The 22,979-nt window shown below is 44.0% G+C and overlaps 2 protein-coding genes across 2 annotated transcripts in view; both read left to right on the top strand.

Moving 5' to 3' along the window:
• Window positions 1–8,846, top strand: part of PTGFRN (prostaglandin F2 receptor inhibitor) — a 76,469-nt gene extending 67,623 nt beyond the window's left edge. The window contains exons 7-9 of the mRNA XM_007977424.3: window positions 533–640; window positions 4,881–5,186; window positions 7,026–8,846. Of these exons, the coding sequence (XP_007975615.1) occupies window positions 533–640; window positions 4,881–5,186; window positions 7,026–7,192 (581 nt within the window). The 3' untranslated portion in view covers window positions 7,193–8,846. The remainder of the gene's footprint in view (window positions 1–532; window positions 641–4,880; window positions 5,187–7,025) is intronic.
• Window positions 8,847–15,595: 6,749 nt separating this feature from the next.
• CD101 (CD101 molecule) overlaps window positions 15,596–22,979 on the top strand; it is a 41,070-nt gene continuing 33,686 nt past the window's right edge. The window contains exon 1 of the mRNA XM_007977420.3: window positions 15,596–15,785. Within this exon, the coding sequence (XP_007975611.3) occupies window positions 15,596–15,785 (190 nt within the window). The remainder of the gene's footprint in view (window positions 15,786–22,979) is intronic.

The following is a 22,979-nucleotide window of genomic DNA, read 5'->3' as shown; positions in this document are numbered from 1 at the left end:
TTCTCCCACCATACCTCATAGAAACATCATTGTTGGCATGTCTGTCTCCTTACCAGATTTCAGCCTCTTGGTAACAAGGCCCCTTTCCCCAGCACCTAGCACAGTGTAGTGAGGCCACTCACTCCACTGGGACCAAAAGCATTCTTGCTTCAGTCCCTGTTCCTCTGATCCCTGAGCCACCCTGGCCTAGAAGTGAACTATGTTGAACTAGAAGCAGCCCAGGCTGTTCCAGGGTGGAGGGTAGCTTTCAAATGAGGTCACTGTGGCCATCAGAAAGAAAAGCCAGAGCAAAAGTAATTCTTTCAGAAGAGTTCTATTTTGGTTGTAATCTTAAGATGAAGCTCACTTGGATGTACCTAATGCCCATGTCTCTCTGAATAGAAGAGAGGCAACCTTGGAACACCTATTTTGTGAGTTTCTAGACCAGTTCCCAGGGAAGAGAACCACATTTTGATGCCCCTTAGAGTGCAAAGAATGGAATTTGACAAAAGCATGAAAGAGAATAATGAGGCTGGCATGACTTTTTTTCCAGGTCCTATATTTAATGCTTCTGTGCATTCGGACACACCGTCAGTCATCCGGGGAGATCTGATCAAATTGTTCTGTATCATCACTGTCGAGGGAGCAGCACTGGATCCAGGTACCTCACTCATCCTCACCCCTTCACCATGTTGCTTTCTGTAAATGTTTCTCTTATCATCCGCACTGTGTTACACAGATGTAGGTTAGGGGTAGGATTATCTATTTATCCCCTAACTGCCTGGCTCAGTACTTTGTACTCATGAAGTGTTTAATAAATACTTGTTGAGTGAATGCATCTATCTGCTAGATGCTGTGGGAATGCATCCAGACATTTGAATCTGAGCTGTCAAGACAGTTAGTGGGTCACTTCCAGGCCTGTTTCAAGCTGATTCGAAACCCACTGGCAGAGTCTGGCTCCTCCTCTTGTGTCTTTCATTCATTTATTCATTCAGATATTTATTGAGTTCCTTTGGTATACAGGTGCTGCTCTAGATACTGGGAATAGAGGAGTGAACAAAATGCCCAAAGTCTGTCCTCATGGAGCATGGCAACCTAGATGAGGACATGGGCAAGAAATAAAGTGCTCTATAATATCACAGCAATTAACGCTATGAAGACATAGAGAGCAGAGGAGTAGCTGGTGACCAGAGGGTGCTATTGTAGTTAGAATTCTTAGGAAATCATTATACATCTTTTCTTTGCAGAAAATATTAGCATTGTTGACAGGATGCCTAAGAGTTGTGGGATGCATCAGTCTTACTCCTTTTCTGCTTAGTGACCAGTTGATGTCCCTCTCTTACTCTTCCACCCTTAAGGCTTGAAAGAACATTAAATGCACTCAGGGATCTCTGTTACTGAGCAGGACTGTACCCACCTCTGCCTTTTCCTAAAGAACTCATGAAGAACCTAATTCCCTATGGGCTTCCCTTTTCTCCTGCATGTTTTGACCCTCAGCACTCTGTATTGACCCACCCCATCATAAGTAGAGCCATGGCTGCCGGCAGAAATCTGCACCTTGAAAAGGCCAAACTCTACAAAGGTCACAAGTTTCTATGTGGAGACTGCTGGAAGTGTGGCCCTGGGGAAGAAACTAAAATTAGCTTTCCATTCTGTGTGAAGGGGCAAGCTCTAAGCAAAGGGTGGTGGCCTGCAGTGAATCCAGTGAGCCCCTGAGCAGGGGACTGGGTAACACTAGCATCTAGAAGCAGAGACCTGGATGCCGCCACCATCCAGGTGGACATCTGGCTTCTGCAGGACTCCCAGTTGAATGTTCAGGTCAGCACATATTTTCTGTAAAGGACCTGGGTAGAAAATATTTTGGCCCTGTGGGCCAGATGGCCTCTGTGGCAACTATTCAACACTGTCATTGTAGTGTGAAAGAAGCTGTAGATAATAGTATAAGCAAATGGGCATAGCTGTGTTCAGTGAAACTTTATTTACAAAAACAGGTGGTGGGCTGGACTTGGCCTGCAGGCTGCAGTTTACTGACCCCTGGACTAGTTGACTGATACCAAAATTGGCTCTAGTAGGGAAGCTGAACGTGGTTGATCTTTAGAGGTAGGAAACAGAAGGAGAGTTTGTGGGAGATGTTAGAAAAGGAAAAGAAACAATCCCATCTATATCCATGGAGTTGGTCAGCTCCATTCACCGGGGAAGAGGAATGAGAAGCCACTCCTGTACCTGAGATGGGGAAGATTGAGGACAGAAAGCAGGATTCAGAAGAGAAAATGGAGCTAAAAGTAGAAGAGACTACCAGGGAAAAGGGAGGAAAATCCTTTTCAAAAGTTGGAAAAACGTAATACCATGTTTGCCCTTAAAGCTCATTTATGATACATACAAAAATAAATCCTTTAAATGTTCTTTCTCAGTAAATTAATAGGTCACTAGTTGTGCCCTTAATGTAAAAGTCTTTTCCTCCAATGTAATTAATTGCAAAAGCTATAGGTAGCTGTTATCTTTCAGATCACAATTTTGCAGAACTTTGCACTTTTGGACTGTGTGGGTGGAAGATTCTGAATTATTAAACACAAGTTGTAATTGAGTTTTTCCTCACACATGCTGTGGGCTGTGAGGGAATGCTCTTTTGTGAAGGACACGTTGCTGTGGGCTGTGAGGGAATGCTCTTTTGTGAAGGACACGTTGCATAAGTGATTTGTGGCCCAAGGTGCTCTGTGCCGAGCCGGGGTGGGGACAGCGGACTGTGGCCCTTCTGAGGCGGTATCTTAGGTCAGGTTCTCCCCAAGCAAAGACAGACAAGCATGTGAGTGGTGGATTGAGGGAGTGCTCTCAGGAGAACACTGAGGGAGGCAGGGACTTGAGATAGAGCTGGAGAAGAAGGCCGAGGTCGAGGCATGAATTCGGAGCAAGTCCACCTCCCCACGGGGAGCTCTGGAGCATGAGTGTACTGCAGAGTAGGCCCACCAGAGGGAAGGGGACTGGGCTTTTCTGTCCCTTCACAAGTCAGTCATTGTCCATAGGCTGAGTGGCCAAGGAGTGAGAGTGTTTCAGAACCTCCAGGTGGTGGCTTCTGTCAGCCTAAGCCCGGCCTCTGGAGAGGAAAGGGTACGGGTGTGTGAGTTTTAACAGCCAGCACCTGCAGCAGCCAGAGGCTCAGCCTGCCAGCTGGTGTGGACCGGCCACCAACAGCATTTGCTGCAGCCGGTAATGCCCTTCCCCTTAGCAGGCCTGTGTGTAGGAGCGTGTGTGTTGTACTGTGGAGATAATGTTCATGGTGACCAACTTTTATTGAGCACTTAGTGTGTTCCAGGTGCTGTTCTAAGCATTTTAATAAATGTAGCTAATTTGACCCGGGGTGCTGTCATTCTCATTTTGCAGATGAGGAAAGTAAGTCTCAGTGAACTTGGGGAACTCACCCAGGTCACATGGTTCATTAGTGCTGGTGCTGGGATGCTAGCCCAGGCAGCCTGGCCCTGGAGCCTGGCTCCCATACCGTAAGGCACAGTGGGGACCAGGGCTTAAAGTCTGGGAACCTGGTTTGGCTTTTTGCCTTCAGCAACCACCCAGCACCTGCAGGTGACAGCAGCACTGAGTTAAGAGTTTTCATTGAAGACAAGAGAGTGATGCGGGTGTCCACTCTGCCCTTGGCACTGTGAGAGCCTCAGGCTGTTTATGGCACTCCCTCTGCCCCCAGAGAGCTGGTTTCCTTGGAGAGATACTGGGAACAACAACAAAAAAAGTTATGCTCAAGTGCCACAGTGGGTCAATGGGAGAAAAAGAGAAGATATTACATGTTTAGAGTGAGCTAAAAAGGAATTATCATTTGGATAATTTCATAGAAATTCTTGCCTTTAGTTCTGCTTACTTTTTAAATATGTAAGCATCTGAACATAATTTATTTGCCTTATAATGTGCTTTTTGAGGCTATAAGTGTGTTTTTACTAAATGAATAAATGTTATCTCTTGTTTGGCAAAAATTGTTATTTGACATTTATATAAAATCCTTTCTCAAGTGAATTTAAGAGAAAACAGTGTTGTGGCTGTTGTCTTTTGTTGCTGGATGAAGCTCAGAGCCGACACAGCTGATAATGGTTGGTACCAGTCAAGGGAAGAGGTCAAGGGCTTATGATGTGTGCTCTGTTTTCACATTCCATGAGAATTATCACTTGTGCCAAAGTCTTCTTTCTCTTATGCCCATATTAATTTATTTGAGGCTGTTAGAACCTTAATTTTGCAGAGTACTTTACGATTCAGCATTACTCTCTGGGACTGTTAAACTGTGTTCCATTTTCTCAGCTTGACATTTTTTTTTCCTCTTGTTTTGAACTTAAGCACTTCTGCAAGGAAAGAAAAACCATAGTGTACAATAAAACCTAAACTGTTTACAGCTCTAAATTTGGTGCAATTCATTTTATGTACATTTTGTTCCATATGACTTTAGTGTCCTTCCAGTCTTGGGTTCTTCTGCCTGAAATGTCAAAGGAGCTGGCTTTCTTTGGGAGACAGAGCCTGCAGTGTCCCCGCATACCAGTTTTCGGATCAGTGTTCTCTGTGGGAGACAGTTTTTGACCCTGACTCTTCTTCCTGTGGCCCCTGAGTCTGGGTGGCAGCAGTGCAGTGGTTAAGAAGCTGGGCTCTGGAGCTGTACTCCCTGGGTTAAGCTGCATACTCTGCTACCTGCTGGCTACATGACCTTGAGCAGGTATATAGTCTGGCAATAATGACAGAATAAAAGTATGATAGTGCCTTCCTCATAGGGCTGCTGTGAGGATTCAGTGAGACCGAAGGCATGTAGTGTTGTGCTTGCCGTACATAGTAAGGGCCGCATACATGGATGGTGGCCATACATGTGACTTCTGCCCATTGCATTGACCCCAGGGTTTTGGTTTGGTAATCCACAGATGACATGGCCTTTGATGTGTCCTGGTTTGCGGTGCACTCCTTTGGCCTGGACAAGGCTCCTGTGCTCCTGTCTTCCCTGGATCGGAAGGGCATCGTGACCACCTCCCGGAGGGACTGGAAGAGCGACCTCAGCCTGGAGCGCGTGAGTGTGCTGGAATTCTTGCTGCAAGTGCATGGCTCCGAGGACCAGGACTTTGGCAACTACTACTGTTCCGTGACTCCATGGGTGAAGTCACCAACAGGTTCCTGGCAGAAGGAGGCAGAGATCCACTCCAAGCCCGTTTTTATAACTGTGAAAATGGATGGTAAGAATGTCACCCAAATTTCTCAGTGTTTGGGAATGTCTTCTTTCTGTGCCAGGCTGTAGCTGACAGAACCCAGGTGGCCACAGTTTGAGGAATGTGCCGTAGCACGTCCTGCTTTCTTTCTAGACCTGGCCTGAGTCTGCACCCAGAAGGAACCCCAGCAGCCCTTGCTGTTTCCCCAGCTGTGCTATTATGTGCTGGTGGCACCATTGAGAAATGATTTTCAAGACTTACTAGAAAAATTTTCAAGGCGTTGCCTCTTCCATACATTTATAGAAACTCGCTTTATTGTGTCCGAGGGTTGGCATGGATTCTGCCAGGCACAGGCAGAGAGCAGCCTTGAGAGAGAGGGTTCAGGTCGATAGGGGAGCTGTAGCTTAGGGATCTGCTACTCTCACTACCACTGGTTTTGCTTCTTAAAGAAGAGAGACTCACGGCTGGGCGCAGTGGCTCACGCCTGTCACTCCGGTACTCTGGGAGGCTGAGGCGGGCAGATCATGAGGTCAGGAGTTTGAGACCAGCCTGGCCCACATAGTGAAACCCCATCTCTACTAAAAATACAAAAAAAAAAAAAAAAAAATTAGCCTTGGTGTGGTGGTGGGCGCCTATAATCCCAGCTACTCAGGAGGCTGAAGCAGGAGAATTGCTTGAACCCAGGAGGCGGAAGTTGCAGTGAGCGGAGATCGCACCATTGCACTCCAGCCCAGGCGACAGTGCAATACTCCGCATCAAAAAAAAAAAAAAAAAAAAAGAGAGAGAGAGAGAGAGACTCCTCCTGGAGTCACTGGCACAGAGCGGGTACTTCACAGAGCCCCAAGATGAGAGGATGAGCTCCCAGCCTCACCGGACCACAACAAACACCAGAGTCGACCTAACTAGACAGTCAGAGCTTTGTTCCCTGAGCATCCCAGAATGGGGACAGTTGTTCCTTGGTTTACAACAAACATGTCTCCTTTGTGGAAAATTTCAGAAAGTACATGTTAGTTGAAATAACTCCATAAAGAGAATTAAAGTCCAGGGGCCTCCAAGGATGAGTAGAAAGCTTTTGAGTAGAAACCTAGTGATTGGTCAGATGGAAATTAGAGCCCTTGCTCTTCCACAGACTACTTAGCCTTTCTGATCCATTTTCTCCGTAAAATGAGCTAATAGTCTTATGGGACTATTTTGAAAATTAAACCTTAGCAAACATAAGGCACCTGGCCCAGTGGCAGCGTCCACCCAAGGAGCATGGGTACTTATGGGAAGGGAAGGTGGGATTTCAAGGGTGGAATCTAAATGGTGTTTGTGCATTTCTAACACTTAAGTCATCTGTACCATATTTTGTATCTTAGGAATTCCTTGCTTGAAGTAACTCCATATAAAAACCCAGATTTAACAAACAAGGGAGTAATTATTCACTTTGCTAGATAATTTACTATAGTGTTACTTAAAATAGCTCCCTTAGTACACTTCAGTTATTTGATGCATAGGATTGATTTATGCAGTTTTTTTAAGGATGCATCTGCTGCTGAATGTGCGATGCCCTTATACTGACTTTTAAAAATCAATCTTTTGCCAAAACCCTAAAAAGCAAGTTGACATTCAAAGGCATCGAGTGAAATCTTCTTTATGGTTTTTATTCTCCCCACAGAGCTGGGTGGGAAGACATTTGCTCATTTTTGTGACAGATAAGGCTGAGCTTCTCCTGTCTCCAGTCGTGTGCTAGGTGCTAGATGCAGGAGGAATGAGACCTTATCTCTCGGGGAGATCCTGCTCCAGTGGGGAAGGGAGGTGAGGGTGCCCCCAAAGCAGCCTCCCTCGCAGCACTGACCGGCTTCCCCTTTGATCTCTCCCTCCCAGTGCTGAACGCCTTCAAGTATCCCTTGCTGATCGGCGTCGGTCTGTCCACGGTCATCGGACTCCTGTCCTGTCTCATCGGGTACTGCAGCTCCCACTGGTGTTGTAAGAAGGAGGTTCAGGAGACACGGCGCGAGCGCCGCAGGCTCATGTCGATGGAGATGGACTAGGCTGGCCCGGGAGGGGAGTGACAGAGGGACGTTCTAGGAGCAATTGGGGCAAGAAGAGGACAGTGAGATGTTAAAACAAAGTGTGTTACACTAAAAACCAGTCCTCTCTAATCTCAGGTGGGACTTGGCGCTCTCTCTTTTCTGCATGTCAAGTTCTGAGCGCGGACATGTTTACCAGCACACGGCTCTTCTTCCCACGGCACTTTCTGATGTAACAATCGAGTGTGTGTTTTCCCAACTGCAGCTTTTTAATGGTTAACCTTCATCTAATTATTTTTCTCCCACTGGTTTATAGATCCTCTGACTTGTGTGTGTTTATAGCTTTTGTTTCGCGGGGTTGTGGTGAGGAAGGGGTGATGGCATGCAGAGTTCTTTATCTTCGGTAAGAGCGTGCCTGCCCGCCTGAGAGCCAGCTTCCGCGTTGGAGGCGTGTGCTCAGAGCGCTGCTGAGCGCCACCCTCTACCGGGCTGACAGACAACACAGACCTGTGCTGAAGGCTAATTTGTGGCTTTTACGACCCTACCCCACCCCCTATTTTCAGGGGTTTAGACTACATTTGAAATCCAAACTTGGAGTATATAACTTCTTATCGAGCCCAAATGCTTTTTTTTTTTTTTTTTTTTTTTTTGGCTTCTCTGCCCCTTTTCCATTTCTTTTGTATTTGTTTTCTGTGAGAGCGCTGAAATGGCGGCCCTGGAATCTAGAATTTGGCTCTCCACTGAGCACCTTATCTTGCCACCTTAGCCTTAAGAATGAATATGAAGAAAAATACACAGCCACCTCTGTCCAGGGCAGTAAGAAGGGCTGCAAGGAAGGGGAGGTTGGGGATAAGGAAAGGAACAGACACCTGCTCCAGTAGTTGTGAGGCCACTGTGCCTCAGGAGACCCCAGGAAGAGCAGAAGAGGGATCCCGCGAAGTTATTTTTTATGCAGCTGGAGCAGGGAGGGTCAGAGTGGTGCCAGGTGCAAATTAGACGAAAGAGGCCACCACTACTCCTCTGTCTGGCCCATTGTGGGAGGCAAAGGCCTTGGTCACCAAGAGACTTACAGGGGGACCCACAGATACGCCATGTCCTTCACACGCTGCTTGGGCTCCTTAACCTGAAGGCATATTGCTACTTGTGAGACTGACTGACTTCAAGGAATCAGAAATTACCTAGAAGCACCATGTATTTTCTATGACCTTTTCAGTCCTTCAGGTCTTTTGAAGGTCCACTGCAGGGGGTTAGTGAGAAAGGGTGTACTTTGTGGTATGTTTGCTTTCCTAATAGGGACACGAAGGAAACCTAGCAATTTGCTGTCATGTGAACGGCCTATAGAGCAGAGTCAAGAGCAGTCTGCTTTGCCCGACTGCTCCCATCAGGAATAGGAGAGTAGACAGAAAGAGATCTTCCACATCCCAGGCTTCTGCTGCTGCTTTAAAAGCTCTCCCCTCGGAGCCTCCTGCTCCCTGAAGCGTCTCGCCCCCCGTACAGCACTGGCCTTTTGGAAGCATCCCACTGGAGTTTTCTGAGGCTTGCTGGTGACTCATGCCCTAATTGCAATCCTCCGCTTTTATCCTGGCTCTGAAGGATCTAACACTGCTCTCTCTTCCAAAGGGGAAAAAAAAGATTCATTTGTTTTGAGCAATAAACTAATACAAAATGATGGCCATTCATGTGCAGCTCTTTGTCACCGTGGACCGGGAGCTGTGCTCCTCCTGGCTCACCTTTTCCCCCTGCTCCCCAACGGCCGGTTCTGCACTTATCACCCAGTCGCCCCGGAGGCAGATTCCCATTGAGTTTTCCCCACCAAGGGGACTGTGCATGGGGTAGAAACATTAGATTCTGCATTGACAGTAGCCTTTCCTTGGCCCGGGCTTGTGGTGGGCAGACGGGCAACAGGTATACCCCACCAGGGCCTGAGTGACTAGAGGAAGAGGGCGAGGCCTTGTTGGCACTAGATTTGGGTATTTTCTGCATGTTATATCCTAACTGCTATTTCAGAAGAGGCAGCTTGTAGGTGATTGTACAGGTGAGAATTAAAGAGAGAACAAATATGTAAACAGGTGCTGTATTAGTAACAGCCAGTGCCCTTTCAGCCCTTGCATCTATTAAAAGGAGATTCAGGATTTTATTGGCACAGGCCCTTCTTAGTAGGAAGAAAGGGTGCTTAGCTTTGGACATGACTGGGTGTGTGTAAAACCATGGACTGAGTCACAGCAGACACTCGATGGTGGTAAATGTGACAGGTGCTTACACACTGTACCTTTTCCTTTCATACTGATGCTGCAGTTCAGGGCTGGAGTTGTAAGGCATTGACCTCCACCCACCTGCCCTGTGTCCATTGGGCTACCCAAGCTGCATGTCACCTGGGGGCTGGGAGGAAGGGGCACGAAATCCCAGGGCATTGTATCAAGGACCTAGTTCCTTCTAGGGATATAAATTTGCCAGGAATGTGTATTTTTAATGTGGTGAGATGCACTCTTTTGTTGTACCAAATAGGGCTCCCCCCCCCGACCCCTGCAACAAGTGCTCTTCTAGAAGAGGTTCCTACCAGCAGCACTGGTGTGAATGAAAGAGGGACCCAGCCGCGTCTCATGGGTGGAATTGCACTTCTTAACAAAAAGGAACTTTATAAAAGTTTGGGTTTTTTTTTTTTTTTCCTAATCATAAAAATAGCCCCAGAAAGAGCCTAAGCTATGTTCAGATAGAATCCTCGAAATTCCTGTACATTGTTTACTTTATGATGTTTACATACACCTTTCACTTTGAAGAAAGAAAAATGCAAATCAACTTTTTAACAACTTTTCAGATTTTTCATGGGACAGTAGAACTCTGACTCACCAACTGGGCTAAATTTTAATTTAAAAATGTATGTATTTGAGTGTCTTTCCCCACCTCACCCCCACCATCTGAGGGGCTCCCTGAGATCTTGGTAGAGGAGGCCCCTCCTGCCCAGACCTTCGTCTGTTTCCCCGGTGGCCCTTGCTTCTTGCTTTGCAGACTGCCTGCAGCCATGATTTTGTCACTGACATCTGTGAGCCAAAGACTGAGCCTTTTTGGCAGGAATAATAAGCAATACTACACAACTTGCTACTTTCAGAAAACTTTTTTTTAGCTTCACCGATGACAACAGAGGAAGAAGGGAACTGGGATTTGGGTAAGTTCTCCTCCACTGTTTGACCAAATTCTCAGTGATAAATACATGTGCAGATCCCTAGAAGAAAAAACGTTGACTTTCTTTTTAAGTGTGGCACATAAGGATCTGCAGAATTTTCCGTAGACAAAGAAAGGATCTTGTGTATTTTTGTCCATATCCAATGTTATATGAACTAATTGTATTGTTTTATACTGTGACCACAAATATTATGCAATGCACCATTTGTTTTTTATTTCATTAAAGGAAGTTTAATTTAAATTGAAGTTGTGTGAGGAGCTTGATATTGGCCTCTGTTATCCTTTCATATCTTCAGCATGAGGGATTGTGACTAGATTCCAGCAGGAACTTTAGCACCTTCTGATCTCTTTGAATCCTGTAAAAGCACTGCAGATTTTCACTGATGATAAGAGAAGAAACGGATTTGATGGGATCAGTATTGAAGTTCCCAGCAGGTGGAAAGGTGAGGGCTAGGATCCTGTTGTTTACGGAAGGCCTTCTGCTCTTTCAGGGAATTCCCATGACCTTACAGGAGTCCTCTCAGGAAAGAGAGAAGTTAGATATTGTTCCTTTTTGCAGTTGAGGAAACACCAAAGTTCTGTGACCATGTCGTGACTGGAACAGAGTGGTTTTTCTGACTCATGATGCAGTCTGGGGCCAGATCAGTCCAGAAGGTAGCAGCCCCTGTAATAGAAAAACAATCCTCTTTCCTAGGCCGCTGGTGGCAGCAGGCCTGGGCAGGAGTGAATACCGAGAACCCAACTCCCTGCGGGCCCCTGGAACAGCTGCGTGCCCTTGGCTGGCCTCCGCCGTTCACTCTCCTGTTGGCCTCACTTGTGTTCTTTCTGTCTTTTGTGTCCTGTCCAGGGACCAACTTCATGTTGTGGAGTTATTCAAGGGCTGGGTTCGTGTCCCAGTCACTAACATTACCCAATGACTGGCACTCTTCCAGGCCTGTAGAAGGTACTTGCACTTTGTAAATGCACAGTTAATGCTCTGCTCTAGGAAATGAGCCATCATTGCATGCTTCTTAGCGAACCGGGAAGGTTTCACTCATGTCACAATGGTGGCACAGTCAGAGCTGGTCGTTAGCAATCCTCTACCTAGTTCTGAACCCATTCCTGCCTAAAATTTAATTTAAATTTCAAATTTAAATTAATAACACTAAATTAAAAACAAAACAGAAACTTACTTGCATACTTATTGTCTGCCCAGGCATTGTGCTAAGCACAGCTGCTGCTGACTTGTCTGTAGGCCTTGGCACATAGTGTCTGCTTGCCTAGAAACTTCTTTCTATCTAGCCTTCTTTCCTCCTAACTTGCACTTCTCTTTCAGGATGCAGGGGTCATCTTGTCCCTCTCTAGACAAAATGAAAGTCCCTTGACAGATGGTCTGATAGTCTGAAAATGATGGGAGGATAGGAACCATTCACTGCTGTGACTTCAGTACCAGATTGTGAATTGGACTCTTACAATGTGCCATGCACTAACACAAGTACCTCATAGATGTGATTGCAATCTTAAGTGACCCAAAGGGGTTTACAGCAGAAGCACTCTGGCCTGTTCTTCACAAAACTGGATCATTCAAATAATACCACTCATTTCCTGTAACCCGTAGACCAGTGTGCATGACACACTTTTAAAATAAAAGTTTTAGTATTATTTAGGTATGGCAGGGCCAACAGATCAGGAGACAATTACCATAGAAAAGGCAGTTTGTTATATTCATAGAGCCCAAGAGGAGGGACATACCACACCATGGGAGGCCACACAGGGGAGCACCAGGGTCAAGGCACAGGGGAAACATGGGCATGGAGCTTTATTGTGGGTTTTTGCAGGAAGGAATAGGTGAGGCAGAGTAGGCAGGCTTAGGATTGGCTAGGTTGAATAATTCCAGCAAGCTCTAGGACATAGGGGTTGTCCCTAGTTGTCTAGTACCCAATCCTGGGTGATTAGGGAAAGGGAGTAGTGGTCCTTAGTGCAAAAACTCAGTGGAGGAGGTTGTGGAGTGTAGGCTCTGGATTGGTTGGTTTGCATGTGAAAGGCTTCTCTCAGGAGAGTCCTTAACTAGCTCTAAGAATTGGCTAGCCCTGGAAGGGGCAGTCTCTCCAGGATTAGCAAGACCCCAGATGTTAAAACATCAATAAACACAAAATAAAAAGAGGTGATTCATGCATACACTTATTGCTTAGGGCTTGTAGACTACTGAGTCTTGTAGACACCTGGGTGGCTCAGCTCTACCCAGAGAAGTGATGCTCCCCTGAGTCCACCCTGTTCTGTGCATTCTCCAACCTACTTGTGCCAACACTACTGGTTACTATGATTATAATAAGCTTGTTGAATAGTATGTAAACCAGTGAAATATGAATGCCAAAGGGCTGTTCAAAAGTGCTGTTGGTAAAACTGGATGTCCACATACAAAAGAATGAAGCTGGACCCTTACCTTACACCATCTCCAGAAATCAACTCAAAATGAATTAAAGACCTAAACATAAGACTTAAAACTATAAACTCCTAGAAGAAAACATAGGAGGAAAGCTATAATACTTTGGATTTGGCAATAATATCTTGGGTGTGACACCAAAAGCTCAAGCAACAAAATAAAAAATAGACAAATGGGACTACACAAACGTAATTTCTGCATGTCAAAGGAAAAAAATGAACAGAGTGAAAAGACAACCTACAAAATGGAAGAAAATATTTAAAAATAATATATCTGATAAGGGGCTAATATCCAGAATATGTAAGTAACTTTGTTGTACAATAAAAAGTAACCTGATTTTAAAATGAGCAAAGCATAAAAAGGAATGAAATAATGGCATTTGCAGCAACCTGGATGGAATTGGAGACCATTATTCTGAGTGAAGTGACTCAGGAATGGAAAACCAAACATCATATGTTCTCACTCATAAGTGGGAGCTAAGTTACGAGGACACAAAGGCATAAGAATGATACAATGGACTTTGGGGACTCAGAGGAAGGGGTAGGAGGGGGATGAGGGATAAAAGACTACACATTGGGTGTACACTACTCAGGTGATGAGTACACCAAAACCTCAGAAATCATCACTAGAGAACTAGTCATGTAACCAGACACCACCTGTTCCCCACAAACATGTAAAAATTTAAAACAAAATGGGCAAAGGACTTGAATAAATAACTCTCCAAAGAAGATACATGAATGGAAAGCAAACATGAAAAGATGGTCAGCATTGCTAGTCATAGGAGAAGCGCTGATCAAAACTACAATGAGAAATCAATTGACGTGCATTAGGGTAACCACTGTCAAAAGAATAGGAAATAACGTGTTACTGAGAATGTGGAGAAATTAAAACTCTTGTGCTCTATTGGTGGAGATGTAAGATGGTGCCACTGCAAAGGAGAACAGCATGGAGGTTCCTCACAAAACTAAACAGAATTACCAAATGATCCAGCAGTTGCATTTCTGGGTATATATCCAAAAGAATTCAAAGCAGTATCTCAAAGAGGTATCTGCAAACCCATATTCATCACAACAGTATTCTCAGTAGCCAAGAGGTAGAGGTAACCAACCTCTTGTTGATGGCAACAGATGAATAAAGAAAATGTGGTATGTACTTACAATGGAATATCATGCAGCCTTTAACAAGGAAATTCTGTCATACATTACAACGTGGATGAACCTTGAGGACATAGTGAAATAAACCAGTCACAAGGACAAATATGTATGATTCCACTCATATAAAGTATCACAGAAGATAGAAAGGTAAGGTTGCCAAGAGCTGGGGGGAAGGGAAATTAGTGTATAGTGGGTATAGTGTTGCAAGATGAAAAAGTTAGGGAGATCTATTGCCTAGCAATGTGAATATACTTTACTAAACTATCCATTTAAAAGGTTAAGATGGTAAGTTTAATGTTATGCTTTTTACCACAATTTTAAAAAGTAAGAAGTATCAATAAAAACATGAATTCTCTGAAAAAAACTCAATAAAAGCAAACTGCTTTTTAAAAAAAAAAAAATGCTATCAATTTTGGTATGAACAAAATAACTGGAAAAGATTGAGCAGGGTAGGGAGGATAACAGAAACATGGGAGGATTCTGTACTTCACCGGCTTGACAGATGCTGAAGTTGTTACTCCATTTGAAAGAAATCGAACCTGAAATTTGTAGAGAAGACATTATAGGTTTGGTTTTTGCAAGAAAGTGGCAAGAGACTCCAGGCAGCAGACCCGTATTCAACAGAAAGGCTTGGGCCTGTGTCAAGAGATTGGTGAATGAATGTGCATGTATATGTTGAGGTGGAAATAAAATGTCTAAGATCCATGGAAGTCTTTTTATGATTCCCATGCTTACCTGACATGTTCTCTTGATTGATCACCTAACAGCCCAAATTGTGTCAGATAAGAAAGTTTCCACTGTTATTGTTCCCATTTTTATAAATGAGGAAACTGAGACATAAAGAAGTCAAGTGATTTGCTCAAGATTTGAACCCAAATCTTTCTGACTCCACAGTCTATGCATGTTCTAAATCATTACACCAGCCTCACTGCCTGAATATGCCAGGCATTTGTTAAGTATTTGTTTTATAGATAGAAAGATGAGTAAGAACTAGCCCCTTCCTTTATGACATTCGTGGTCTTAAAAGATAGGGAGGTGTATAAATAATTCATTTTATTACAATATAATAAGTAAACTTACAGAAATTCACTGACATAGCACAAAACTTTCTTTGGATTTCTATCCAAAATGTTAAGAAAGATTTCACTTAGGAGCTGCAAACCCAAATTTTAAAATTTTTAAATGAATAGGCATTTACCAGGTAGGAATGGGACAAGATGCTAAGCAAAGGGGATAGCATTTGCAAAGTTAACGAAAGAAACAACGGTAAGGTACATTCGGAGAATATAAGTGATTCTGTATTCCTGAAGGTTGAAAGTTAAAGGACAGGGTGGTGAGAGTGTTCCCCAGGTTCAGCTCACAGATCATGTCAAGAAGTTTGGACCTGATCCTCTAGAAATCTTCTGGAGCCACTGAAAGAAAAATTTGGAAAGTGAATGGCTGTGTTTGTATTTTAGATCACTCTGTCAGCAAAGTAGCAGTGACAGACAAAGCTGGAAGACCAGAGGTGCTGCCTTAGTCCAGATGAAAGCTCAAGGCTCTCAATTGTTATGGCAATAGGTAGAATTAATTCATAAAAGATTTTAAGGAGAACTGATAGGATTTCATAACTGAATGTGATGCACGGAGGCCGGCCATGGGTCTGGGTCGATACTGGTGCATTCAACCATGATGGACAATACCAGTGAAGACAGAGAAAACAGTGATTTCAGCTTTAGACTCAAGTTTGAGTTTCCTGAGGAACCTTCAAGTGGAGATACTCAACACCAGCTAGATGGTCTGGAGCTTACGGGAGAACTTGGGGTTGGAGATTTATTTGAGATTGTCAATATAGAGATGGGGAATGAGATGCAGCAGGGTGAGGAAAGAAGGGCTGAAGACAGAACCTTGGAGAAGATTATAATGTCAAGTGGCCTGGAGAAGAGAAACCAGTGAGAAGCAGACTGAGAAAGAACTTCCATAGGGGTAAGGGAAAATCCTGGAGAGAGTGGTGTCAGAGGAGGAAGGAAAGAATTGCAAGCAAGTTTGCCAATGGCCAGCCACACCTGATGCCACAGAAAGACCAGGGCAAGTGAGCAGTGTTCACTGTTGTGACCCAGGAAGTCTGTGTGGATCCATGCCCAGATTTCAGTGGGCTAAAGTGGCGTTGAGAATTAGGAAATCAAATAGAACACAGAACACCAGGAAACGGTCAGAAGTTTGAAGAGGGGAGGGAAAAGGAGGTGATTTGGAACTAGAGTAAAAATGGACTATTTAGTAGGATAGGAGACACTTGAGCTTCTTTATGGGCTGAGTAAGCAATGGATGGGTGTCTGGCCCCAAGCGGGTAGGAGGGATCTGGGGTCTAGGTAAAGGGAACTTCCTGTCTCCTCCTTTCTGCCTCTCTCTAAGGCCTATTCTGATCCCCTCCTCTAAACTTTTTTTTAATCATAGCTTGTTGTCAACTGACCCTCCATAGGAAATTTAAGGAATAGCCCTTCCCAAGGAAGTGTTCACTTAGAAAACAGGAGATGGCCTAGGATCCCATCTGTTTCTCTTTCTCCTCTTTTGCCAGGAAGGTAAACTCGCCCTATTTTGCACCCCATGCTTCTTTGCCTCCTCCATAGAAACCTAGTTCATGCTTTCCTCACAGGTAGGAAGAATTGTCATCCACCTTGAAAACCTCTTCAGCATTGGTTAACTCATCAGCTCCTGGTGAAGCCGGGCTAGTGGGAAGGAAGAGCAAGAGGGCCGGGGAGTTGGGACCTGGGCTTCATCCTCCATCACTGGGGCCAAGTCACAGCTGGGCCTATGCCAGGCCTGTTTCTTCCTTTGTTATATGAGGGAGTTGACTGAGATCACTGTGGTCCCTTCTTGTAGTGTGACTGCTTGGTGTTATACACATGCAGAGGGGAGGAGGCTCAACTGCAGGGCCTCCCTCATGTGGGCAAGTCCAGGCCCTGTGGAACGGTAATCAATTTGACCTGAATTCAAAGAGCTCAAGTGGGGAAAGGGGTGAAATAATGACCAGCCTCCTGCTGACCCCTTAGGGTTCTTTCCCCCTCCTCCAGCCATTCACTGTCATACACCCTGCCTCCTGTAAATCATGAGTAGCTAGCTAGAAGGTTTGTTTGACAGAGCTCTGAACCAAAAGTGAGAAGGCAGCCTTAGAATCCTGTCATTTTCTAGCCATGATACTGATATACTCTGACTCTGTTTTCTCATTTGTAAAATGGGATTAGTAATACCTACCACATAGTGATAAGAGGTATTCTATAAGACTGTATATGTAATGTGCCTCGCATAGAGCCTGATGTGTAAAAGGTCCCTATTTAAATATTTCTTGGTCCTGAGTGCTTATGGTCAGAGGCCATAATACCTGCAATTTTCTGTGGTTTTGTGGAACTAATATGGGAGCATATCAACCTGAATAAAAGAACTTTTTATTAATCTTCCAGGGACTAGAACAGAATTTTTCCTTTAGTACATTCCTGATTTCTTTGTCCAGTACTCTCTCTCTCCCTCCATCTGAATCAGGAACTTCATTTTTACATTCCTTTCAAATGATACAATTGCAATGCAACAATTCCCCAGGTAAAAGAATAACTGTCTCTCTTGCTGGCTCTATTTTTTCCTTTTCTTCTTCTTCTTTTTTTTTTTTTTTCTTGACAACAGAAAGCTTCTTTTTCCCCCCAGAAAAGAGGCACCATCACCCTGTCAATGTTAAATTCTGGCAGAAATGAAGCCACTAAAATGGAAAGAGAAAAAATATTTTGGCAACAGCCAGGAATGAGAAATTGCATAGCATTTACTGGGTTATATATATTCTATGGATACAGGATACTCTCTATTATTGGCAATGATTGTCTTTGTGGTCAATGCTTATTTCTGAAATAATTCTCTTTTCAGTGCACGTGGTGGATTGATTGCACTGATGGCCTCAGTTTGTTTGTGTTAATCTCTCCCTTTGCTCTATCACTTTGCAGTTCCCCTCCATAAAGAGGCAGAGTATATATTAACCCATCTCTTGCCTTTGGAGTTGGTCACGTGGCTTGCTTTGGCCCATGGGGTGTTAGTGGTCATGATGTAAATAGAAGCTTTAAAAAATGCTGTTGTGTTTCCACTAGTTCTTTTGGACCCCTGACATTACCGTGAAAATGTGCCAGTGCAGCCTGCTAGAGAGGCGTGAGAGACATGTGGAAGAGAACTGAGTCATCCAAGCCAAGGCCATCCTAGACCATCCAGCTCCTGTCAGCAGGACATAGCCCCATTGACAGAGCCACCCAGCTGACCCATAGGCTTGTTAACAGAAATAAATGTTTGCTGTTGCAAGCCATCAGAGTTTCCTGATTGTTACACAGCAGTAACTACTCCATTCACACACATTTGCTGAAAGCGTTGGTGCCTGGGGGGTGACCCCCAACTTCTGCAACTGAAATGGTGAATAAATTCCTGTAATTTGAACCTCACTGATTTTATAGTTAGCAGCCTGGAGAGTTTGTTTGAAATCTGCATCCTAGGCAGGCTGCCCTTTAATTGTTCCCTAAATACAACCTGCACATCCCTGCCTCTGCCTCTGCCTCTGTACGTTGTATTTGTCCACACTGAAATGTCCTTCCTTCTCTTCCCTGCCTATTTGCATCATACCAGATCTCCAAGGACATGACTTTAAAACCAGCCTTTTCTGATTGACCTCCTGTGACTGTTCTCTGCCTTTTCAGCCTATTAATTCAGGTTATTTCTTGCCTGAGCCATAGATTGGATACCAGACCCATGTTTGCCATATATGGCTGCTGTTTGTTTGTTTGTTTGTTTGTTTTAATCTCAGCTGTTTATTAAACTAGATCCCAAGTTCCTGGAGGGCAGGGCCCTCTTACATCTCTTTTTATCTCCCAAGCCTTGTATAGTATCTTGTAAAGGGAAGTACAGGGCCTTTCACTTAAGACTTTAATATTTGTAGGTTGACCATCACTGGGGGGCTAATTGTTACTTATCATTGCTAATGAATAAAACTAGAAGAATGGATGAGTGAATGGAGGGATGGATGGATAGATAGATAGAAGATAGATAGATAGATAGATAGATAGATAGATAGATAGATAATGTTAGATGCTTCCAGATCTGAATTTGTTGAATGTACCCCGTTCTACTATAATTCTCACTAGGAAAATAAATTTTACTTTAAAATGCCACCTTTCCCCTGAAGATTTTACTGACTTCCCATTCATTTTCTCCAGATTAGATATGCCTTCTTCCTTTCCTGATATCCCTATGTGCCAGTCAAGTTCTTACCTGCTCACCTCCACCATGCCACATGGCACAAGCAGCAGCTCCTGGAGATCAAAGGCTGTAGCTTAATTATGTATGGATGTCCAGCACATGGTAGGGTGCTTACTGCACAAGGAGTACTCAGTAACTATTTGATTATTTTATCTATCCTGCCTCTGTCTTTCTTTTAAATGCCCTACTTCAGCCCCTTATTATTGCTTATAGAGACAACTACAAAAACCTTGTAACTGACTTTCTTGCTTCTAGCCTTATCTGCCTTCTTCACCTTTCAACCTGTTAGCAATGCACACATACGGAATTCAACTTAAAAGGAAAATCCAACCAGGCTATACTCCCACTAAAAATCTTCATAGCTTCCCTCTTCTTCAAGGTATTAATAAAAGCCAAGCTCTTAGGCTTGGCACGCAAAGCCCGCTAAGATATGCCCATCCTACCTGTGTAGATCCTTCTTTCACAACAGCCTCAAACTTTATTCCAATAGGATAGTACAGCCTGTGTGTACTATTCATGTTACACGGTTACTTCCCAACTGTACCTTGGCCCCTGCCTCTCTAGATGACTCACTGACTCACCTGGCCCAGCCCAATCCATCCTGACCTCCCCTCCTGCCCACCAATTTTCCCCACCCCCATAGGTGTTCCACTGATTGTTGACACATTGCGTTGTGATTATCTGATTTAAGTGGAAGCTTCCTGAGAACTCTAGCACTAGCGTAGTATTAAATTAGCCTAGGTTCAGGACCAACTGTTGCATTTAGACACTCCTCTGCCATCCTTGGTACCTGGGTTCACATCTGAGTAACTGCCCATTAGCGTAACTGCCCAATGGGTTCTCCCGGCCTGCTGCCCAGATAGAACAGGTTTATCAAGACAGGAGAATTGCAGTAGAGAAAGAGTTTAATTCGCACAGAACCAGCTAAATGGGAAACCAGAGTTTTATTACTCAAATCAGTCTCCCCGAAAATTCAGAGACTGGAGTTATTAAGGATAATTTGGCAGGCCAGGGAGTGGGGAGTGCTGATTGGTCAGGTACGAGAGGAAATCACAGGGGTTCGAAGGGGGTTCTTCTTGCAGTCTTCCATCCCTGAGTGGGATCAAAGAGCTGGTGGAGCCAGATCACCAACCTGGATGGTGTCAGCTGGTGCATCAGAATGCAGGGTCTGAAAAATACCTTGAGCACCAATTTAGGTTTTGCAATAGTGAAGTTTAGGAACAACTGAGGAGGTTGGAATTGTGTGGCCTCTGGCTGCATGACTCCTAAACCATAATTTCTAATCTTGTGGCTAATTTGTTAGTCTTACTAAGGAAGTCTGCTCCCCAGGCAAGAAGGGGGTTTGTTTCCAGAAAGGGCTGTTATCCTCTTTGTTTCAAAATTTAACTGAAAGCTAAATTCCTCCCAAAGTTAGTTTGGCCTACAACCAGGAATGAACAAGCAGCTTGGAGGTTAGAAGCAAGATGGAGTTGGTTAGGTCGGATCCCTTTCACCGTCATAACTTTCTCACTGTTACAATTTTTGCAAAGGCAGCTTCATAGGGCAGATGAAGATAAACTTAAATGTCTCATGATGGTGATGATGGTAGCTAATATTCATTGAGCACTTACTATGTACCAGATATTGTTCTAAGTGCTTTAAATAAATTAGCTCATTTGGCATTCACAGTAATCTTATGGGGTACATACTATTAGTATCCTCATTTTAGCAATGAGGGTTAGGAAAGGTTAATTAAGTTTTCTAAGATTACACAGCTACTAAAACTAGAATCTGCATGCAAACCTAGGCAGCCTGACTCTAGAGCCTGTAACCTTCAGCACCACCTCGTGTCGCCCCATGTTCATGTTTTCCAGGGGCCCTCTCCCATTTCTCAGTCGTTTTCTCTCCCAAGAGCGGAGAAGGAAAGGCCAAGAAGACAACATTTCTCATGGCTTTTAAATTTATTCAGTTTACCTAAATTCTCTCATCATTACTAAATGACACATACTGAGCCAGGTTGAGGCCTATCTTTTCTTAGTTTTATCTGTATCTGTTTACTTAACCACGAAGATAACTTTTTTACTCCCAAATTTGAGTGATTAGTAAAGAGCTATAGAATGTAACCAGTTTTGCTTTTCGCAAGCCATCTCTGTGTCTCAGTGGGCTGAAAACCACACTATTGCTTCCTCTTTACTTTGCAGTGAGAGCACAGCATTTGTCACTCAACCTCTGAATGTTAGTGACACTGCTGGGACGGGAAAGGACTGGCCCCAATGGCAGGCTTCTCATATGTGGCATCTTTCTTTCTCTTTCTGAGTAAGTTTCATAATCCTTTATGTTTCTCTTGTCACAGGAGGTAGTCAACTCAGGGTGCTGGGTGATGGAACAGGACAATTTGGTCTCTGCAGGAACAACTATGCCATATATTTCTGATGTTAGCAATGATTTTTGACTTATTGATGACAGTTCTTGGCTTACCTAGACATCCTTGAGTTCCAGGGAGGTGCAATGCTTGGTTGAGTCCCATGCACATGATTCCATTGTTTTTTACATTTGTGTGTGTTGCCAGATCTATCAGTTTTGCTTGGCCCTGGCTTTACTCATCTTCCTGGGCTGATCATCCCAAGAGACAATAAAAAAGCCTTGCGTGAGGCTGGGCGCAGTGGCTCACGCCTGTAATCCCAGCACTTTGGGTGGATCACGAGGTCAGGAGTTCCAAGACCAGCCTGGCCAAGATGATGAAACCCCGTCTCTACTAAAAGTACAAAAATTAGCCAGGCGCAGTGGCAGGCGCCTGTAATCCCAGCCACTCAGGAGGCTGAGGCAAGAGAATCGCTTGAACTCAGAGGGCGGAGGTTGCAGTGAGCTGAGATCAGGCCACTGTACTCCGTTGCCTGGGCAACGGAGTGAGACCCCCGTCTCAAAGAAAAAAAAAAAAAAAAAAGCTTTGTGTCCCAAACTGAGAGGAGACTTTAAGGTTTGTCTGATATTAAGGCTTGATGGAATAAATATGCCTTGCAGATATGACTGGATAGAAAGAAAGGTTATGAAAGTACTTAGTAGTTTTAGACTATGCGAAAAGAAGGTTCTAGATTTCATCTGTGAGTGGAAGTGGAAATTGACTACTGAGAGACTGAGAAATGGGCAGGAAGATTCACTTGGCTCTGCTGAGGGCCATGCAGAGGGGCTTGCCTGATCTAGGGGCATTTATGTGTGTTAGAATAGGATGGAAGAAGAGGAAATTTGGAGGTAGAAGGGAGAATCAGATGAGTTGAGCAGGTAATGGAATAGTTTCAAACCAGATAGGTACTTTTTAATGCTACAGTTTTCATTAACATCTGGTAAAGAGAATAGACCCCATCTCAGAATAATGTGTAAAATGCATGAAATAAAGTGCATAGAATTATAGAGGAAATCAATCACATTGAAATACAGGTATCAAAATATTTTAAATATGTTGTAATGCAGTAATTTATTTGCTTCTTATTTATGGATCACATAATAAGATCTACAGGTAGGTCTATTAACCACCAAACTTCAAAGTAATGATGAGTATAAATAACATTTCAATATATCTTAAGTAGTTGTAATGTGATATGAAGATCTCTGTGGTTGTCTACATTCGTAACTGAAGAAAATACTAAATTTCCATTAGAGGTAAAAATGAAAATAAAGGTGTAAGATTATTTTTCAGCCTGGTTTATGGACCCTTTAATCCTACATGTGGACCCAGTTAAGAACTCTTGCTTTATAGCTGGGCATGGTGGCACACACCTGTGGCCCTAGCTACTTAGGAGGCTGAAGTGGGAGAATC

Source organism: Chlorocebus sabaeus, chromosome 20, assembly GCF_047675955.1.
Source record: "Chlorocebus sabaeus isolate Y175 chromosome 20, mChlSab1.0.hap1, whole genome shotgun sequence".
Lineage (NCBI taxonomy): Eukaryota > Metazoa > Chordata > Mammalia > Primates > Cercopithecidae > Chlorocebus > Chlorocebus sabaeus.
The sequence above is the reverse complement of the archived record's forward strand: the minus strand, read 5'-3'. Positions and strand labels throughout refer to the sequence as shown.